Below are 17,844 nucleotides of genomic sequence, written 5' to 3' on the forward strand. Positions count from 1 at the left end.
AAACTAAGACATTGAGTATTGTGCTTCTGTGAAGGTTATTATTTACTCTCTGACATTCTTTAGACACTAGAAGATCTGGAAGAGCTTTGATGCCCTTTTTTAAATAATAGAGCCTTGGGAATCACTTGTAAAAGATTTATGTCGATAGGGTGTTAACACCCATGACAACCTAGTCTGAGCTGTGCCCTTCTAAGTAAATATTTAGAAGTTCTGATTTAATCATGTGATTAAACCAGTACTCTAGTTTCCTTAATCCCCTGCTTACTGGATCAATACCTATTTAAGCAATATTGAGTCCATATTTGGTTGCCCCCCCACAACACCTACTACTAAGTTCTATCCCTTCCTCTATATAATTCTCATCACAACCCCTCCACCCATATCATTCCAATAGTACCATGTCTGGAAGCAACACAAGTGCCAGACGAAGACAAGGTAATAGAGTTAGAACTTTAAGAGATTTGAGAGCCAGATTGTGGGGATCCTTGTTAACACGATAACAGAATAACAGAGAATAGTATGTGATCATGATGAAGAACTATGGAGGCACCATATGGTGTTGAAATCAGACCTGCATGGCAGTGCTGCCAGTTGGGTGAGCCTTGGTCTGTCTTGATGTGGAGGCGATGGCTCCCGGGACAGCCAGAGGGATGGAGGGCTGGCTGCAGTGGATGCAGTGGGGGGAGAAACAAGAATAAGGAGGAAAACAGTCCCTGAGGTTGAGGGAAGCCGTGACACAGCTATTCATTTTCCCACCTTGGAACCTGGACACGGTAATGTCTTTAGAGGGCTGCAATGGAGTCCTTAAGATGGGACCAAAAGAAGAAATGATATATGCTTGGCTCTTCTCATTCAGCTACTCCTCCCTGGCTTCCCTTCTAAGCTCTTAAACAGGCATTACTTTATCTTTATTCGTATGCCAATACCGGAGTCTATATATCTATAGACCTAGGTATATAGACCTACTAAATCGCATTTTAAACAAGAGCCAGAAAACATTTGGAAGTAGATCTCCATGACCTTTTGCCAGTCATATTTGGAATTTGTTTTAACCTTAAGTTATGGAGACAGACTTGAAGGGAGACATCCCCAACCTTGCTAAAAATGTAAGTACATAAAGGCACAAATTGGATGGATATTGATGATGTTGTAGCTACTGTGACATCATCCATAGACTCCTAGTGTCTTTGCTTTGCTTCCCTATAGTGATCACAACATAAATTACTTGTCTTGTTTGACTTCCTTGTTCACCAAAGTTGAGCAGATTGTGGCCGTTTTCAACGCTTCCACCAGACAAAAAGCTTGGGACCATTTCTCGAAAGCTCAGCGCAAGAACATAGACATTTGGCGAAAGCATTCTGAGGTTGGTGATTTTATTTTTACTTTTTAACCACCATCACACAGCTGGATTGGCAGAGAATAGTGTGGCTGCAGCCACTACAGTTTTTGTGACAGTGGGCAGTCCTCCTGCTGTTGTCCTGTCTTGTTGTCAGCTCAGACGTGTTCCTTCCCCAAGAAGAGCAGCCGACTTAACACTTAGAAGATTCCTCTCCCCTACAAAGGGAGAAGGGAATTTTTCCCATTCATAGTACAGATCTCAGAAGTAAGCCAAGATATTTTTCCTAACAAATTAGTTTGAAGAAAAGTGTAACTTAACATAGGACAAAAGTACAAATTTTTTTTCCAGTGTTCTTCAAGATGACAGTTTGCTCTTTGGGCTAGAAATGGCAGGTATGCCTCTCCATCCATGTCTTCTCATCACAAGCAGTGTCAGTTCCCTGTGCAAGCCATCAGGTTCTATACACATCTCCCCAGAGCAAACGTCACAAGGGTGTGATGTCGGCCCTTCAGCATCAGTGCATGTGTGAAGTGTGAGTATCTATCCTCAGGGAAGGAGCCCACCTTGCCACCTAGACAGACCAAAATGTCACATTAGGCATTGGTCATCCAGCTGTTATTTTTAACTCCACAGTGTAGTGTACGCTTTGAACCTGTAATTTCAAAGTAAGTATACTGTCTTTGTTTGCTTCTTTTTTTTTTTTTTTTGTAAGTGAAAGAATGTTTTTCATTTGGATGCCTCTTCATCTCTAGCATGTTAATATTAAAGTTCTCAAAATGATATTCCCCTCTTTCAAAAATCACAAACTTATAGAAGGTAAGATTTATTTATTTAATGATGTTGGGTCACACTTGTAAAATAAGTGTTTCACAAAGAGTTTGAGGAACCACAAAGTACTATGGTATCAATCATCTGGGTAGCATTTTAAGTTCTCATTTACTAATACTAAATTACAGTTGAATACCAGTGGCACGGGATGTAACATCCACATGAATACCAAATAGATTCTTTATTATCACCATTATTACTGAATGACTGACTTCACAATAATGGGACACTTAAAATGCTAGTGCAATTTATTGTTAAGGGCATTTTAAAAATTTTGTTCCCTAGTGCCTAAGAAGGTGTTGGTGACTGATACAGTTCTGTTCCTCTATTTAGGATTATGAGTGAGGAGGAGATGGGATTTCTCATGAGTTTTTTCAGGGCCCCCCAAATTAGGGCACTTTCCTGATGTTCTCCCTGAAAACGGAATTGAGACCCAAGTCAAGGGTTATTTTCAAGAGGGACAGAGTCCTCTATTTTTGATGCAGATGAAAACACAGATTGGAATCTATAAACTATGATCCAGATTTGGGAATGATCAGTATATAATTTTTTTCCTTCACATAAAAGCCAAAAATTATTAAAAGAAATGTTAAGAGAAAGGCAGGTAGCATGGTACTGAATAAACATGGGCATGAAAAAGACCATTATTGGCATGGGAGGTCAGCAGATAGAGATGTTGATCTAAATCATGCTTCCTATAATGTCTGACTCCACCCACCGCCATCCCTTATTCCTGCCTCCCCCCAGACTGGGGCTGTCCAAAGCAGGACATTCAGGGCTTCTAGCCCTGGTCTAAGGAAGCCTGCTTGCTTTGCTTGGTCCTGGAAGTGGAAATGTGCCCTGCAGAGGGACAGGTAGAATGCAGTCCAAAAGGTCCACCTGTAAAAGGGCTTCACGCCTCCCGCCACTCTGCTACCTCTTTAGGTTTACATTAAGACATGGAACTCTAAATTACCTTTGAGTTTCTCTCCTACATGTTGCTTAATTGATTAAATACCAGTTGGTAATTTGACATTGTGGATGATTTCTCAGTTGCATATAAGCTTGATAATTGGCTTGATTTTTTTTCCCCCACATTCACATGTACAGCATCTGTTAATTATCTGCCGCACCTCTACGGATTTATTAAAGTGTACTAGTGATTTACAGCTGATACAGAGGCACCCTGTGGAAACACCCTCAGCGCCCCCACCCCATGTTTTCCTGTTCTGCCACCCTTCCCCACAAAAACAGCTGTGGTGTGACAGTTTGTCATTAATGTAGGGACTAAACAACAGGCCCTTTGAGCCTTGTTATTCTTTCCACCTGACTTTTCTTTGTTTTAAGTATTTGCAAGCCACCCCTCTGGCAGTTGGATTCTTTGTCAATAGAAAAATTAGCTGTCCACCACCTAAATTTCTCCCCACCGATCATGGGTGACATCACTTCCAAGATCCAATGATGTTATTTAAAGCAGAATTGGCACTTATTTCTTCTAGGTGGCCTGGTCCCATAAGGAGGTGTTCTCTGTCATCCCTGGGCCTCTCAGGCATTGTGATGGCCCCTCCCAGGACCTTGCCTCTCGGCCTTCCCTCTTTCCTGTCCTCTGCAATTGTGATTCCCAGAGTGCAGAAGTGACCAAATACTGTTAGCAGTAATTTCCTTTCCATCATGTGTAGTTAAATTCTAAGAGCTAAGGGGAGCAAAGAATTGAGAGGACCGACCATCTGGGATGATGGGCAATGGAACAATGTTTAAAGTCATGCCACTAATAAATTAAGTGTAGTGATTTAATTTATTGTTCTAACAATTTGACTTTTACTGAGGCTCCAATTTAAAGAAGGAAAATAGAATAATGGAGACTTTTCCCTGTAAGACTTTTCGAGGACAATACATGTAAGACAACAGAATGAATGAGGAATCACAATATATAACATGCAGCTTGGGAAAAAATAATGATGTAATTATTTAAAGGGAATGGTTACAATGTCTTGATTTGAGGCATAGTAATAAAAAATTTAACGTGTAATTCTTTATTCAGTGAGGTTTCATGTATACTATTGTATTCAAACAGCCTTGTATTATTATTATCCCCTGCTTATGGGTGAATGGAAAAAGGCTCAAAGAAATTGAATGACTAGATTGCAGCCACGCCCCTCATTAGTAGAGAAAGTAGGCTCTAAAAGCAATGCTGAAACAATCAGCCATCACCCCAAAAACCATAGCCCCAACATGATAATGTGAAACCCAAAATGAGAAACATCTGTTTTTATTTTGTTCCCTACTATCTTTAGAATTTTAAACTTTGGATATCTGAATGTTGTGAGTGTGCATGCGTGTGTGATCACACACAGGCACATACGTACATGCAAGGCACTAAATTCGTGTGAAAATAGCTCAGTATCATCAGCTTAGCACACCATTTGTCTAGAGTGATGCTAAGACTCGTATGTGCATTTTCTCATTTCATCCTCAAAACTCGTAGCATCAAATTATTCCAGGAAACAAATTGAGGCTAAGATAATAAGAAGAAATGTTCCTAAAGTTACCCCACGGGCCAGTGACAGACTAGGCTCTTTTAAACTTCTGTTGCTCAGGTTCCTTACCAGTCACTGTGCTAGCTAAGTAATAGGTATTTCTATGTAAACTTTGCCACAGACCTGCTAGATTATTAATGCCCCCGTTTCTAACAAATGAGGAAATAGAGACTGAAGAGAGATTTAAAAATTTGTGAAAGGGCCTGTCACGAGGCCTTGGTGATTAGGGATTTATCTCAAGTGTGACACCAAAGCTTTTAACCGGTTTTTGTTTTTGTTTTTTTTTTTTTTTTAACCCTAGCCCCCTTAGAACTTCATCACAGATTAGGTGAAATGATGCTTGGGTCCAAGCTTCAGATTCTAAACATTGATGTGTCAGTCTTAATATACCCAGAGACCAGTGGGAAGAGGTAGGATGGCTGTGTCCGTGACTCTGATAGTCATGTATCTTCTGCTTTCAGGAGCTCCGAAACGCTCAAAGTGAGCAGCTCATGGGCATCCGTCGTGAAGAAGAAATGGAAATGTCTGATGATGAGAATTGTGACAGCCCTACTAAAAAAATGAGAGTCGATGAGTCAGGTAATGCTGATAACTACCACATACCTGCAAGGTATCGGAATGAGTGTCTGAATCTGGAGATGGAGAATAAGTCCCGGGAAGTAGCCTTATAACTCACTTTTGAGTTACACTGAACTTTTGTGTTTGACTGACTCTGCCTTTATTAATAGAACTTTAAAGTCTTAGGAACATAGTGATTTAAGTTGTTCCAGTTATTTCTCCATATGTAGATCTGGGGCCATTAGACTTTTTTTTTTCCAGGGATGTTTGCCTGTTCCCATAAAAATCCTTTTCCAGAGGGTGGCAGCCACACCTGAAGCTGAAATACAGATAAAATTTGGTTTCAGTCCATATACTTGTTATTTGGGAATTATTTAATCCCTAAAGACTCTCTCTAGCCTCTGAGCCAACACGCTGGAAAATTATTAGACTTTTTCCCCAATAAATTTTAGTTCGCCTAACCTGTAATCAAAAGGATGGCCCCATTTGGCACCAAGCGAGGGGCGCCACTCCTTAGATTATAAAAAGAAGAAGCTTAGAGAGAGCCTTGCTTTATGTGTTCTGTCTAATCTGAGATGCTGATTAAAACTCTCTCCTAGAATTGTATATAAATTCTTTGATATTATAAGAGCAGGCAAGTGAAATGCTCATTCAAACCTGGGACACCAAGGGAGACAGCTTGTCTGAGGGGAAGGGTGATAAATAAAGGATCTAGAAGACCCACAATTGCCACCATTACCAGAGAAGAAAATTAGAGAACTGGTATAGATTTGCTCGGTCTCCTCCTAGGTACCAGTGAATAAAGCACACACCTGTCTAAGGCTTTTTAACAGAAAGATTGCAGGAGACTAGAAAAAGGATCTTTGCTAATTTGTCGATAGAAGAGTAGGAACAAAAGGAAAGAGTTTCCTTCGCCCTCTGACAGTTCACTAAAATGAACTGAAAATAAACAGAAAGAGCATGAGAAAAAGAGACACAAACTTCTGATGCACAGAGGTGATCACAGTGTGTAACCACCCCCCACAGCTCAGAAGCTTATGTACCCCTTTAACATAGAGGGGCAGGATGGAGAATATAGACAGTTTTGAGAAGAATAGTCAGTTGTTTCTAGGGGCACTCAGTGGGCTTGTAGAAACACAGTGGCCGGGGATAAATTCCCTAGTTCTATGGACCAGATAATGAATTTTAAATGGTTCTCTTTGGAATGCTGAATGGGACCAAATAGAAGACAATGGTGTATGACAAAAAGTGTCCAGGTGAGTTTACAGACTTCAGCCTCACTTCCTGCAATGAGTTTAGCCAATGAAAGCTCAGGGAAGGGACCAGAGGGAATCCTTCTCTTCTTCTGAGGGTCTGGACTCCTAGCCAACAAGGAGGTATTAGAGCCAAGCCTCTCCCTGTACCCGCTGCTCTCTAAGCTAAAACAATCAGCATACCAGGGGGGGGCTGCTGTTGTAGGGTGGCTGTCCCTGGACTCCTTCAGAAGTGAAAACCAAGATTGCAAAAAGATCAGGTCATTGAGATGGCAAAATGGTTAAGATGGTCATGAGAAAACTCCTGCATCCAGGCCACATGGAAAGGATTTTAATTTCCTTAAAGCAGTCCTTCTCAAAAGTGTGGTCCCAGTCTAGTAACATCTGCCTTACTTAGGAATGTATTAAAAATGTAAGTTCTCAGGCCCCACCCATGACCTACTGAATCAGAGACTCTATGGGGAAGGGAAATAAGATCCAGCCTTCTGTGGTTTAAACCCTGTTAGGGGATCCTGATTGATGCTAGAGGAAGTCTGAGAACCACTGCCTTAGCAAAGTAGAGCTTTCATCCTCAAATTCCATTCACATAAATCTTTCAGAAGCTTAGCATACAAGTAGGCACCATGCCACCCCTTTCTGAAGCCATATATCCTTTGTCTGAAAAAATAAGCCCAGCATCTGAGTGTCAATGTATGTCTCTTATTAAGCTGATCTCACATTTCTCAAGAGTGTTTCACTATCAGGTTTGGGTTTGTTTTTGAGGGAACCACCTTCTTCACAGCATTTCTATTCCATAAGCCTCCGTATGTCAAAAGAAGGGAGCATTGGTTTGATTCTCTTAAATTCAATGAGATCTTGAGATAAATAAAACATTTTTTTCTCAAAAAGAAATAAACACCAGCTTTTATTGTTTTTGAAGTTTGTAGATGAGAGGCAAGTTGACATGCAACTTGGAGTCTTAATTTCTTTACAAGGTAGGTGTAGAAGAAAAGAATTGAGTCAATCAGAAATTCTGATTTGAACTTGTGGCTTTTTTTTTTCTTTCTTTTTGGTGGTGACATTTCTTTTTAAATAACCTGTCAATTGTCCAAAGAGGAAATGTGTATAATTTCAGAGTCTGCTCAGGATAGGACTAGAATAAGAATGACTCTGAACGGTCCGCTCACTGAGAGGTCCCAGCTAGCCTTGGCAGCACATATCCACCTCCAGGACTGGCTCCTGACCTGTGCAGTTAAGTGTCTCTGGAGATGTCAAAGACCTCTCCCCTGGCCTGGGGCCAGAGATCCTCTGGAGGTTTGCCTGCAGAGCACTCTTCCCAGATGTCTCTTAGTTTATTCCCCAGGCATCTGATGAGAGCAGGAAGTCTAATTTGAACTTTTAAAAACTTTCACCAGGCCTGTTACTTGGTCAGCAGAATTAATGAACAAATGCAGCACATGTTCTCTACCACGTACTGAGGGAAGCGATGAAAGAATTGGAGTTCAAATGCCAGGCCCTGAGCAGTTCAAAGTCTTTTTTGTGCTTTTTTCAAAATGGACCGAGGACATGGCATGTGGTTTCTGAAGAAAGCACAGGAGTGATTAAAGAGAAGGGGAAGCAACTAGCCTTTTTCATTCCACTGGGCCCTGAAGATGCTGCCCAAAGGCAGGCAGTTGTTTTTTCTTTCAGCCATGGGTTTTCAGGGACGTGGCCTGACAGCAAGGATCCTTTCTGGTCTTTTTCACTAAACCACAGACAAATCCCTGCTAACTGCTGATTGAAGCAAGGAATGGAAGCTGGAGGAAAGCACCCCCCCCCCCAGTGTATCTTGTTAGGTGACACACTACTCATTTTAGGTACAAATTTGCAATTGCCGCTAACCTGCATAGAAGCTGGCCTCGACATGTAGTGGTCTGATTCACTGGAATTGCCAGATGTGGAAGAAGGTGTGAAATTCTCTGTATTTAAGGAATCCCTTGTTCATGTCCTCTCTGCTAACACAGCAGGAATTTTACCTCAGCTCTATTAGGGAAGTAGCTAAACCAGGAATTCTTGGAATCTCTAGGGAAAAAAATCCTTGGTGGCTGTTTGTTGGGGGCCGTAGTCCTACAGGGTGCTCAGGTCTGGGCATCCCAGTGCCCCACTTTGCTTGTCATCTCCCCTCTAGAACAGAGACCACCCTGCAGGGGTTTCTTTCTGGGAGAGATGGAGAGAATTGCCTTTGTTTCCAGAAAAGGCACAGTTTATTTGGTAAGGACTTGATGATACCTTGGGTTTAATAATTTTTTTTTTAAATAATCAAGCTGGGCAGGATGACATGATTGGAATCTTAAATACAAAAAAATGAATAAATACAATAAATAAGATTGGAGTCTTACACAAACCTGTAATCCCAGCAGCTGGGAGAGTAAAGTTGGGGGATAGCAAGTTTAAAGCCAGCCTCTGGAACTTATCAAGACGCTATCTCAAAATAAAATTATTAAAAGGGCTGGGGATGTGCAAGGCCCTGGGTTCAATCCCCAACACCTTAAAAAAGACAAACAAAAAATGATATTCAAAAAATATTAAATATATTTAAAGTGATATTCAAAATATTCAATATATCTCTCCATTTCTGATTATGAAGAATATTACATTCTAGTCTTACCTTTTACTACATAAAATGATTTAGGACGTCTTTGGCTGGAGTTCCTGGGCTCTGTAGTAAAACTACAGCGTGATTCTGGGCAGGCAAGTCACCCTTCCTCATCCACTCATCTTAAGAGGGGAAAGGAGTTTGTTGGAACAAAACTAAGATGCTGATAAAACTGGAAATGAATTTGTTCACAAGTTTGAAAACCATGATGGATTTATGAAATCAGCTGTTCAAGAAGACTGGTGTCCCACTCGGAAGACTGTGAAGATAAATTTTTATAAAAATTCAAATGTGTGACAGTTTAGTTGGCAGGTCCATCCTTCTTCCTCTTTTTCCCCACTTCCTCCCTCTCTTTCTTCCCCTCTCTCCTGTGACTTTTCCTGCCTCTCTCCTCCTTCTCCCTCACCTCCTCCATCCACCCCCCCCCCTTTTAGGTCGATGGTGGGGGTGGGGCAGATGTGCACCAGGATGGAAAAGGAGAAGGGTCAGAGGAAGTCTGTCCTAGACTATAAGACCTGCCACGGGGCTGGGGATGTGGCTCAAGCGGTAGCGCGCTCGCCTGGCATGCGTGCGGCCCGGGTTCGATCCTCAGCACCACATACAAACAAAGATGTTGTGTCCGCCGAGAACTAAAAAATAAATATTAAAAATTCTCTCTTTCTCTCTCTCTCTCTCTCTCTCTCTCTCTCTCTCTCTCTCTCTCTCTCTCTCTCTCCTCTATCACTCTCTCTTTAAAAAAAAAAAAAAAAAACCTGCCACGGCAGAACCTGATTAGTTTTAGTGTTGAGAGAGTGCAATGAGCCAATGCATGTCAGGCACTTCTGGTTTTAGAGATAATGCCCAGCCTAAAATAGGTGCCCAGTGAGTGTTAAGTCCACTTGTTATCTCCCTCTTCTCCAGCACCTAGCCCTGGACCAATCCCCAGGTAATAGCTGAATGAAAGGGTTGTTGACTTCACTTGCCTATTCCCCTTGGTCTGTTCTTAGTGTTTTTGCTGCCTTTGCCCAAACATCATGAGGAAGATGTGAACATTTACTCTGATTGAATTTAAATGGCAATGGCAAGTGTTAAGAAGCATGTTTAAATAAAAGCATGATTTCTTTCCTCAAAATGTGTGAAAATTTGAATGAAACTCAGTGCTACATGCTGTATAGGCATCCTTCTAATTATTGACAACATTCTGATTTGACGACATTCCGACATTTACAGAACACCTTCTCACACTAAAGCACACTGGACCCAGGTGGAGTTAGATGTGGCAGTCCTGCCCTCCAGGGCGTGAGATGCCTTTTGAAAAGAAAATTTTAAGTTAATAAAGATACAGTGGCCAATAACAAGTATCCTAATGTCAGAAAATTAAATTTAGTATAAACCCAAATGAATGTCACTACCTAGTATACATGCCCCACCCAACATTTGATGAATGTACACTGAACACAAAATGTTTTTATAAGAGTGAAACTAAAATAGCCTTTGCTTAATAGAAAACCCTTAAATCACTCCATAATACACAAGCAAATGCTCTTGGATTTTAACTACATCTCATTTAAACTCTAAGCTCTTTAAAGGAGAAAACACTCTTTTAATCATGAAGAGTGTTCTCTGGGTTGTCAGTTTTCCATGGAAATTCACAACATAGAAACAGAGGTGGTTTTGTTTATTTGTTTGTTTTGTTTTAATTTTCACTAAGAAGTCAAACAAAGATTTTCCAGGTCTTTCAGCCAACTAAGTCAAGTTAGGGACTCAGTTAAGTTCAGTTGGAATTAGCAGTATTCAGTCTTTATACCTTTATATGTAGCTGGAAATATTAGGTTAAACAATTACTATGTATAAGGCTTTCTCTGGTCCTCCCTTTGATTTCTTTGAATACCAGGACTATCTTTGGTTTTCTGATTTAGCTCATTTCCTGCATGGTATTGCTTCTGAAAAATACTAAAGGTCACCTAACCAGGGATATCATCTTCGGGCACAAGCTTAGGAAGAAGCTCGCTGGCCTCCTCCACCAGGCAGCCACAGAAGAAGAGAGTTCTTAAATGCCAGACCAGGCTCTCGTTGCCAACTGAAGAGGCTGACTGCAGAAGGCCATGTTACTGGCAGCTGCTACTGGCTTTCTTTTAGGAAGCATTGACTGTGATCTAAAGCAGCTGACTTTGGAGCTGCTCAGAATTTGGCAGAGGGTCAAGAGCACTGACACATGGAAAGCGGGATGGCTCAGTGGGAGACAACAGGCCAGGGTTCGAGCTTCTGCACCAGCAGATGTGGAAAGCAGGGGCATGCGTCATAGTTGAGTGGAAGCCTGGAAGGATAATATGTTTTCCCATTCATTGACAGCCTGGGACATTATCTCCTGAAAGAGAAATAGAAGAATGGTGCATGTCCAGCAGGAACCACCAAATTAAAGACAAGCACTTTCTTTCCGATCACAGCCAAACATCTTTTGGGAACCTAAGTGCCAAACAAGGAAAAGTAAAGTGATTAATTGAACTAACATAGCTGAAAGATGGTGGGAGGAATCTTCTAAGGTGATTGAGTAGCTGCTTTCTTCTTTCTGTCTTGCTAATTTTGCTGAAGGAATTCAAACAAATGTTTATTTGGGGTCAGTTTTGCAATTATCTGATTTTATGTAGTTAAAATTTGCTTTTCATAATGAACATGCTTCTGAAAAATGTAGAAAATCATTTCTTCTTGCAAATTGCTTTACCTTTTAAACGCAAAGAGATAGATGCTATTAAATCGATCCTGCAGCACAGGATTCCTTTCTACTGGAAGCCCTCCTGCTGCCCAACCATACTGTGTTCCTTTGCTTTATAAATTCACATTTCCAGTGTCAACTTCATGATCCTATTTTTATATTGCACCTAACCATGCCATCATTCCTGACATCTGTCATACTTGCCAAAACTTTCCATAATCCTGTACTTCATATAAAATTGACCCATGTTGCTACATGCCATTGCGTCTCCCCAGTATTCCCACCCTCTCACTACTGTGATGCCCTCCATAAAACTCAGCTGAGCCCTAGCTGAGTTTCTTAAGCAGTACACACCTGGTTGCTACCATTGTGGAGTTGCGTAGGTTCTTCAATTGGCCCATTTTCCCAGCTGCATTTGCAGAGCAGATTCCGGCTCTGTGAGGCCCCGGCTTCTTGCCTCATGCTATGAGCCCTGTGAGCCTTGTAGAAGGCTTGGGCTGATGGGCGGTTATCAGGCAGAGGAGGAGCGTCAGGAAGTTAACAACCAATCTTCTGAAAGGGAGAGCTAAAGAGACCTCTACCTGGGAAGGGTTCAGACAAATGGCCAGCGATCAACACGGGGTCACAGCATGGCCGCTGTGTACAGCCCGCCATGCCCCAATGCTTCTCAACCTCCAGGAACACCATTATCTAGATTACAGTTGATTGTGTTTTCCGGGCATTTCATTCTGGTAAGGCTTGACGCAGGACCATTACATAGGAGAGTAGATTTAATCCCATTTCCTTAGTAGGCTTTAAGGACACTTAGGGAATATTTATGTAATAAGATGCAAAGTTGCTATGGAAAATACTATAGCAACCTAACATCTCCCAGAGCCAAGCAGCCGCTTGTAACAGCAATCTAAATTTACATTTATTTTAGTGTCATTTTATCGACACTCTTAGTATCTCATTCTGACAGGATGTTAAAATATGTTTTCAGCTTGCATTTGAGCAAAATTAACACAGTGTTGTTGGAATTTAAGTGTGGTTTGCACAACTTCTGGAAAAAATCAGAATATTTTTGAAGTTTAGATGACAAAATCTGGGTAAGTTTGTAAGCTTCCCCACCCTCTAAACATGGGAACAAATTCCTTAGTAGCATTTATTCCAAATTTTTTATTTTAGTTTGTAAACAGTAATTAGCAATTCCTACTTACAAAAAAAGGAATCATCCTTTTTTAATGTTGACTTATTTTGTTAAATGCTTACTAGTGAGTGTACTATGTTTATAGAAAATACCTTCAATAGGTCAATCCATTGCCCTCTGGCAACAGGGAAAATTTTTTTTAAGTTAAAAAATTGTCTATCACATAAATTAAAATTTCATCATTTAAAAACCTAATGAATTAAGAAGGAAGAAAATAATACAGTTATATGTTTTGATTTCTATTTTTTCTTTGGCATAGATGAACTTCAAATATTTTTCTATGTATTTTTTAAAGATCAGTAACAATAATTCTAAATGATTTTGGTTTCAGACAGACCTCCTATGTAATAAGTTTAGAAGGTGAAACTAAGATCTTTTGAAGTAGTTACAGGTGCCTGAGGTTATTAAAGTCTGATAACTGGATGAGTCCTTCCAAGAGCACATTTTTAGGTCCCTTAGCTATGAACATGGCTGAGAAATTTTAGATATGTAAGCCAGTTGGTAGAGGGAAGGTAGTGTCTATTGATATTCTTCTCCTCCCCATCTAAAATTTTGAAGTGTCACCATAATGCTGGTAAAATTGGACATTAGCCAAAAGAATCAATAACACAACCATGTTAAAACATATTCTGTTGCCAGTCTCTTAGCACTTTGTAATGTGCTGCTGATGAACATCATTGCCCTAATCGCCTTTGCTTCTATATTGCATTGTTCATCTAAACACAGTTGGTGACATAAAGGTATCAGACCTTCACCAGAGGACATCTTGTAGAATTCCCAGCAGCCATATAACTAATGAAAAAAGGATATTGAAAAAAGTACTTACTTTCTTCCTTTTCTCAGAAATTCCACTTGCCATTATATGATACTTATCTTGTACTTAGACATCCTGGAAATTGAAGCTCATAGCAATATTAAACATTATTATAGTAAGCTCGCCCACATAGAAATGTCTAGAGACTCTTCTCTTGTAAACGATTGAATGCTCTTGATTCCAGGAGGTTCTAAGTACCAACTCTTCTCCCCAGTTTCAGGACACAATGGTTGAAGGCTTCTGGGAAGTTGCTAGAGAAGAATTTTATTTAGATTCCTCATCACTAGAGAAAAAAAAAGAGAAACATTTCTGGGGAAAAGTCATAAGGCAGACTCTGCTAATAGTAATGCTTCAGGCAGGTACTACAGGTTCTTGCAAATGAGCCTGCCCTGACTCTTAGAGTTCCTATGTCCCAGACTATATAATGACATGAGAGAATGTTCTCAATATATTGCTAAGTGATAAAAGCAATTCGAAATCATCATATGTAAATAATTCCAAACATGTGTTGTTTTCATACTTCATGTGTTAGGGAAAAATCTGAAAGGATATGGGCTAAAATATTCAGTGATTGTCTTTAGAAGGTTTGGGTTACAGGTGATTTTATTTTTTCTTCTTTTTGCATTTCCAGAATGTCCACTATAGGTACACATGTTATTTTAATAATACTATAATAAATATTAATTTTAAAATTATCTATAAGACTCTGTGGTAAAACTAATTGTTAGTTGGGGATTCCCTCCTCTCCATTTCCAATCATTTTTAACAAGTCTAAAGTAGTGACAGCTAATATCAGGTGATAGAATATTACTGAATTGCCTTCTCTTGCTTTAAATGAGAGAACTTCCACATTTAACTTACCATAATAATATGCTTACCATCCTAGACCACATAATATTAGAATTTTATATCCCAAGGGATGATCACATTTGCATAACTTTTAAATCAAAGATCCAAGAAACAATTCAAGTTCTAAACCCAGTAGAAAGTGTTCTCACACACTGGGAGACGGGTGACAATGTGACTCCTGAGATATAGGAGAGACTTTAGAAATGTTCTGGAACTTCTTCCCTTCCTCACAAATAGGAAAATGCAATACCATGTCCAGAAGTGATGTTATTTGCTCAAGAGAGTCAGTGGAAAGTCTAGAATCAATATTAGCTTCCTTCTTTTCAAGCTAATTGCCTTAAAATGGTACCACTTAATTTTATGGGGAAAAGACTCCAGAATCTCTCTCAAATATCTTAAGTAGGCTCACAGGAGAGACAGTAATCAAGTAAAATCAACCAAGGGTTTTGGATGCCTGCTTTGTGCATGAAGCCGTGATGCCATTTGGAGGGAAAGGTGACTGGAGACCTTTATCACCTTAAAATGCTAATCCAGACAGAGCTGAATGAGATTTATGCTTAGTCTCAATTTTCTATGTTTTCTGCTACCTTGAGATTTTCTTCAGCATAGTCAGTGTAACCAACAAATTGTTTTTAAGTCCATTTCAACAGAAATGGCAGCTTTAAAAAAAAATTCAGTAAATTGGCACAATCCCTTTTCTAGTTGAATGATATTTATTTCCACAAAGCAGAGCCTTCTGCATGGCTTCCGGCAAGAGAAGAAATGCTTTGAAGAGGTGGAGATACAGAAGGAGCAGCAGCAAGTCACATGTCTCCTCCGATGAACCACACACCATCTTAGCCACGTTCTCTGCTTCCTAACCCTCTAAAATCATGAAGAGAAAAGCAAAGATGCTTCTCAGAACACAGGCATGCACTTGATAGTTGATCTGAAATGATCTGAGCTTCAATGTCAGTCATTGAATTTTTCTCTCTCATCCCTGGTTCTCTCTGCACCCCAGGGTCTGGGAGAGCCTACAAAGATCATCAGTTTATTCACTCACCATCTAATTTCAAGACTTATTGAACTGCCTCTCCTTGTTTTCCACTCCCAGAACTTAGCTTTATGAGATGTACCTCTCAATATATCTTAAAAATAGAAGTCTGAGGAAGAGTATCTACAATATTATCAATCTTATTGAGTTTCACAGACTCAGGGAAGGTTTGATCTGGAAGAGGTTTTGGAAGTAATATATCTTCTTCTTTCCCCTAATGTTCTCAATGCAATAAGAAAAAAAAATGAGTTTTGGCACCCCTAATAATAATCAGTTGAGTTGCTGACTAAATACAAAACGTTTATATTGGATATTTGTGATCCCAGGTTTTCAGGCACAACTTGATCTATAAGGTACATTTGGCAAATCTTTTGCAGGTAGGATGAGAGTTTTCATCCTCCAGTGATTTACCAGTCACTTCCTAAAATATCTGTGCAGCAAACCAAAATCTTCAGTGGAGTTTATATAATCTGAACATCCTAAAGCTATCCATTTCTCTATCTTTAGCACTTTACCTCCATGAATTGTCTTAAGTGATGTCATAATACAAAGCAGGGATAAAATTAAGCAAATATTCAGTGAATTCTTACAACGTTGTTTGGGACAGTATTCTTTGACTCTCAGTGCCAGGTTAAGAGGAAATTTAGCTAGCAAACAAGGTCTTATACTAATTGAGACTCAGTTTTTGATTTTGAGAGATTTTTTCCACTTTAAAAAAATCCTAGCAGCATGTCATCAGTTCTCCTTTTCCTGGAATAGCACCAGATCATGCGTCTGCACAGTCTCTGCTTTCTATGCTCTCAAAGTCACAGCCAAAGGCTGACAGAAAAATGCTGATATGAAGGACTGTGAAAGCTCAGAGTATCTGAGAAGTGTAAATCTGTTCACCTGGACTCTCAGCCCTAGAGAAGCTTTTGTGTAAGCAAAAATGGTGAACATGTGCTGAATTGGGTAATTTTCCCCCACATAAGCTCAGGACCCTTCTTTCTCCATACATAGCCCATTGCCTTGTACACAGCTTTTGAAATAGTAGGTGGATACGCATTTGTTAGATGAATAACAGGAAATCAAAACAAGAACTAATTTTTCATCTCTTGGAGAATATTTTGTATTTTATTGTGGACCAAAAGGGGAGAGAAAACCCTTGATTATCTAATCTTTATAGCATTGACCACATTTTTGCAATAAGGACCCTGAGGTCTCATGGAGATTTGCTCCCAGTCTAAAGCTGGTTTATGGCTTCAAAGCCCCTTCTCTCTCTCTACCACCCTCTTTCTTCCTGCAATTTAGAATCCATGTCTACTTGACTCTAAGATTGATAGGAGCAGAAATGTGGGGTGCAGAGTAACATGTCTGGTGTTTCTCTCAAAACCGCCACTCCTCAGGGGAGGTCCAGTAGACTCCAGACTACTGCATGTGTCTGGTCTACCTTTTCTGTGGAATTCTGCATCCCTAAGTACATATCAGACTCTAGGGCGGGAAGAATAAGATGGCCTTTCAGGTCCTTAAAACCCAGGAGAGTATGGCAAGGTTAAAAGATGAAACTAAGAGAAAGAAGATTTTAAAAATAAGTAAGGTAACATTTGAAAATTAGAAATAGATTGAAATTATTGCAGAGGAAAAATATATCTTGTTTTTTTTTTTTTTGTAATTGAAAGTTGTTAGGTCCTTGGGCTTTTGAAATATAAATTAACATTTAAATTGGACTTTTTGCCCCTTCTATGTGACATTTAGGCTCCTAAGGAATATTATAGTGGATGCCAAATCATCAGCATCATGTTAACAAAGCACTTTCTATAAAACCATCCATAACACTTTCTCTCTCATGTTCAATAAAAAGCTAGTAACAAGAGAGCTGCCTTCTCAGAGGAATTCCTTTAACCTTTCAGAAACAAAATATTTCATGCTAATTCCTGCTTAATTGGAAGGAAGTCATTTTTTAAAAATCATTGAATATGGGTTTGAAGTCGGTTCCATCCCTGACCTCTTTAATTTAATCAAGGTCACCTCATAAACTTGCCCAAACAGCTCTATTTCTCAATTAGAAAAAGAGGCAAAGCCATTTAAAAGCATTTAGTGTCTGATTAATAATGCTTAACTGGTTCTTCAGCACTTGCAGGGGCTTTGTAAGGAGTTGCTGTAAGAATAAAACATTGCTA

General features: G+C 39.8%; 1 protein-coding gene across 6 annotated transcripts in view; it reads left to right on the plus strand.

The window, feature by feature from the left end:
- ENOX1 (ecto-NOX disulfide-thiol exchanger 1) overlaps positions 1 to 17,844 on the plus strand; it is a 549,814-nt gene that overhangs the window by 423,800 nt on the left and 108,170 nt on the right. For all 6 annotated transcript variants that reach the window (XM_081287123.1, XM_081287124.1, XM_081287121.1 and 3 more), the window contains 2 exons: positions 1,257 to 1,363; positions 5,145 to 5,262. In XM_081287123.1, coding sequence (XP_081143249.1) covers positions 1,257 to 1,363; positions 5,145 to 5,262 — 225 coding nt within the window. The remainder of the gene's footprint in view (positions 1 to 1,256; positions 1,364 to 5,144; positions 5,263 to 17,844) is intronic.

This window comes from Spermophilus citellus (assembly GCF_964194105.1).
Source record: "Spermophilus citellus genome assembly, chromosome: 1".
Taxonomy (NCBI): domain Eukaryota; kingdom Metazoa; phylum Chordata; class Mammalia; order Rodentia; family Sciuridae; genus Spermophilus; species Spermophilus citellus.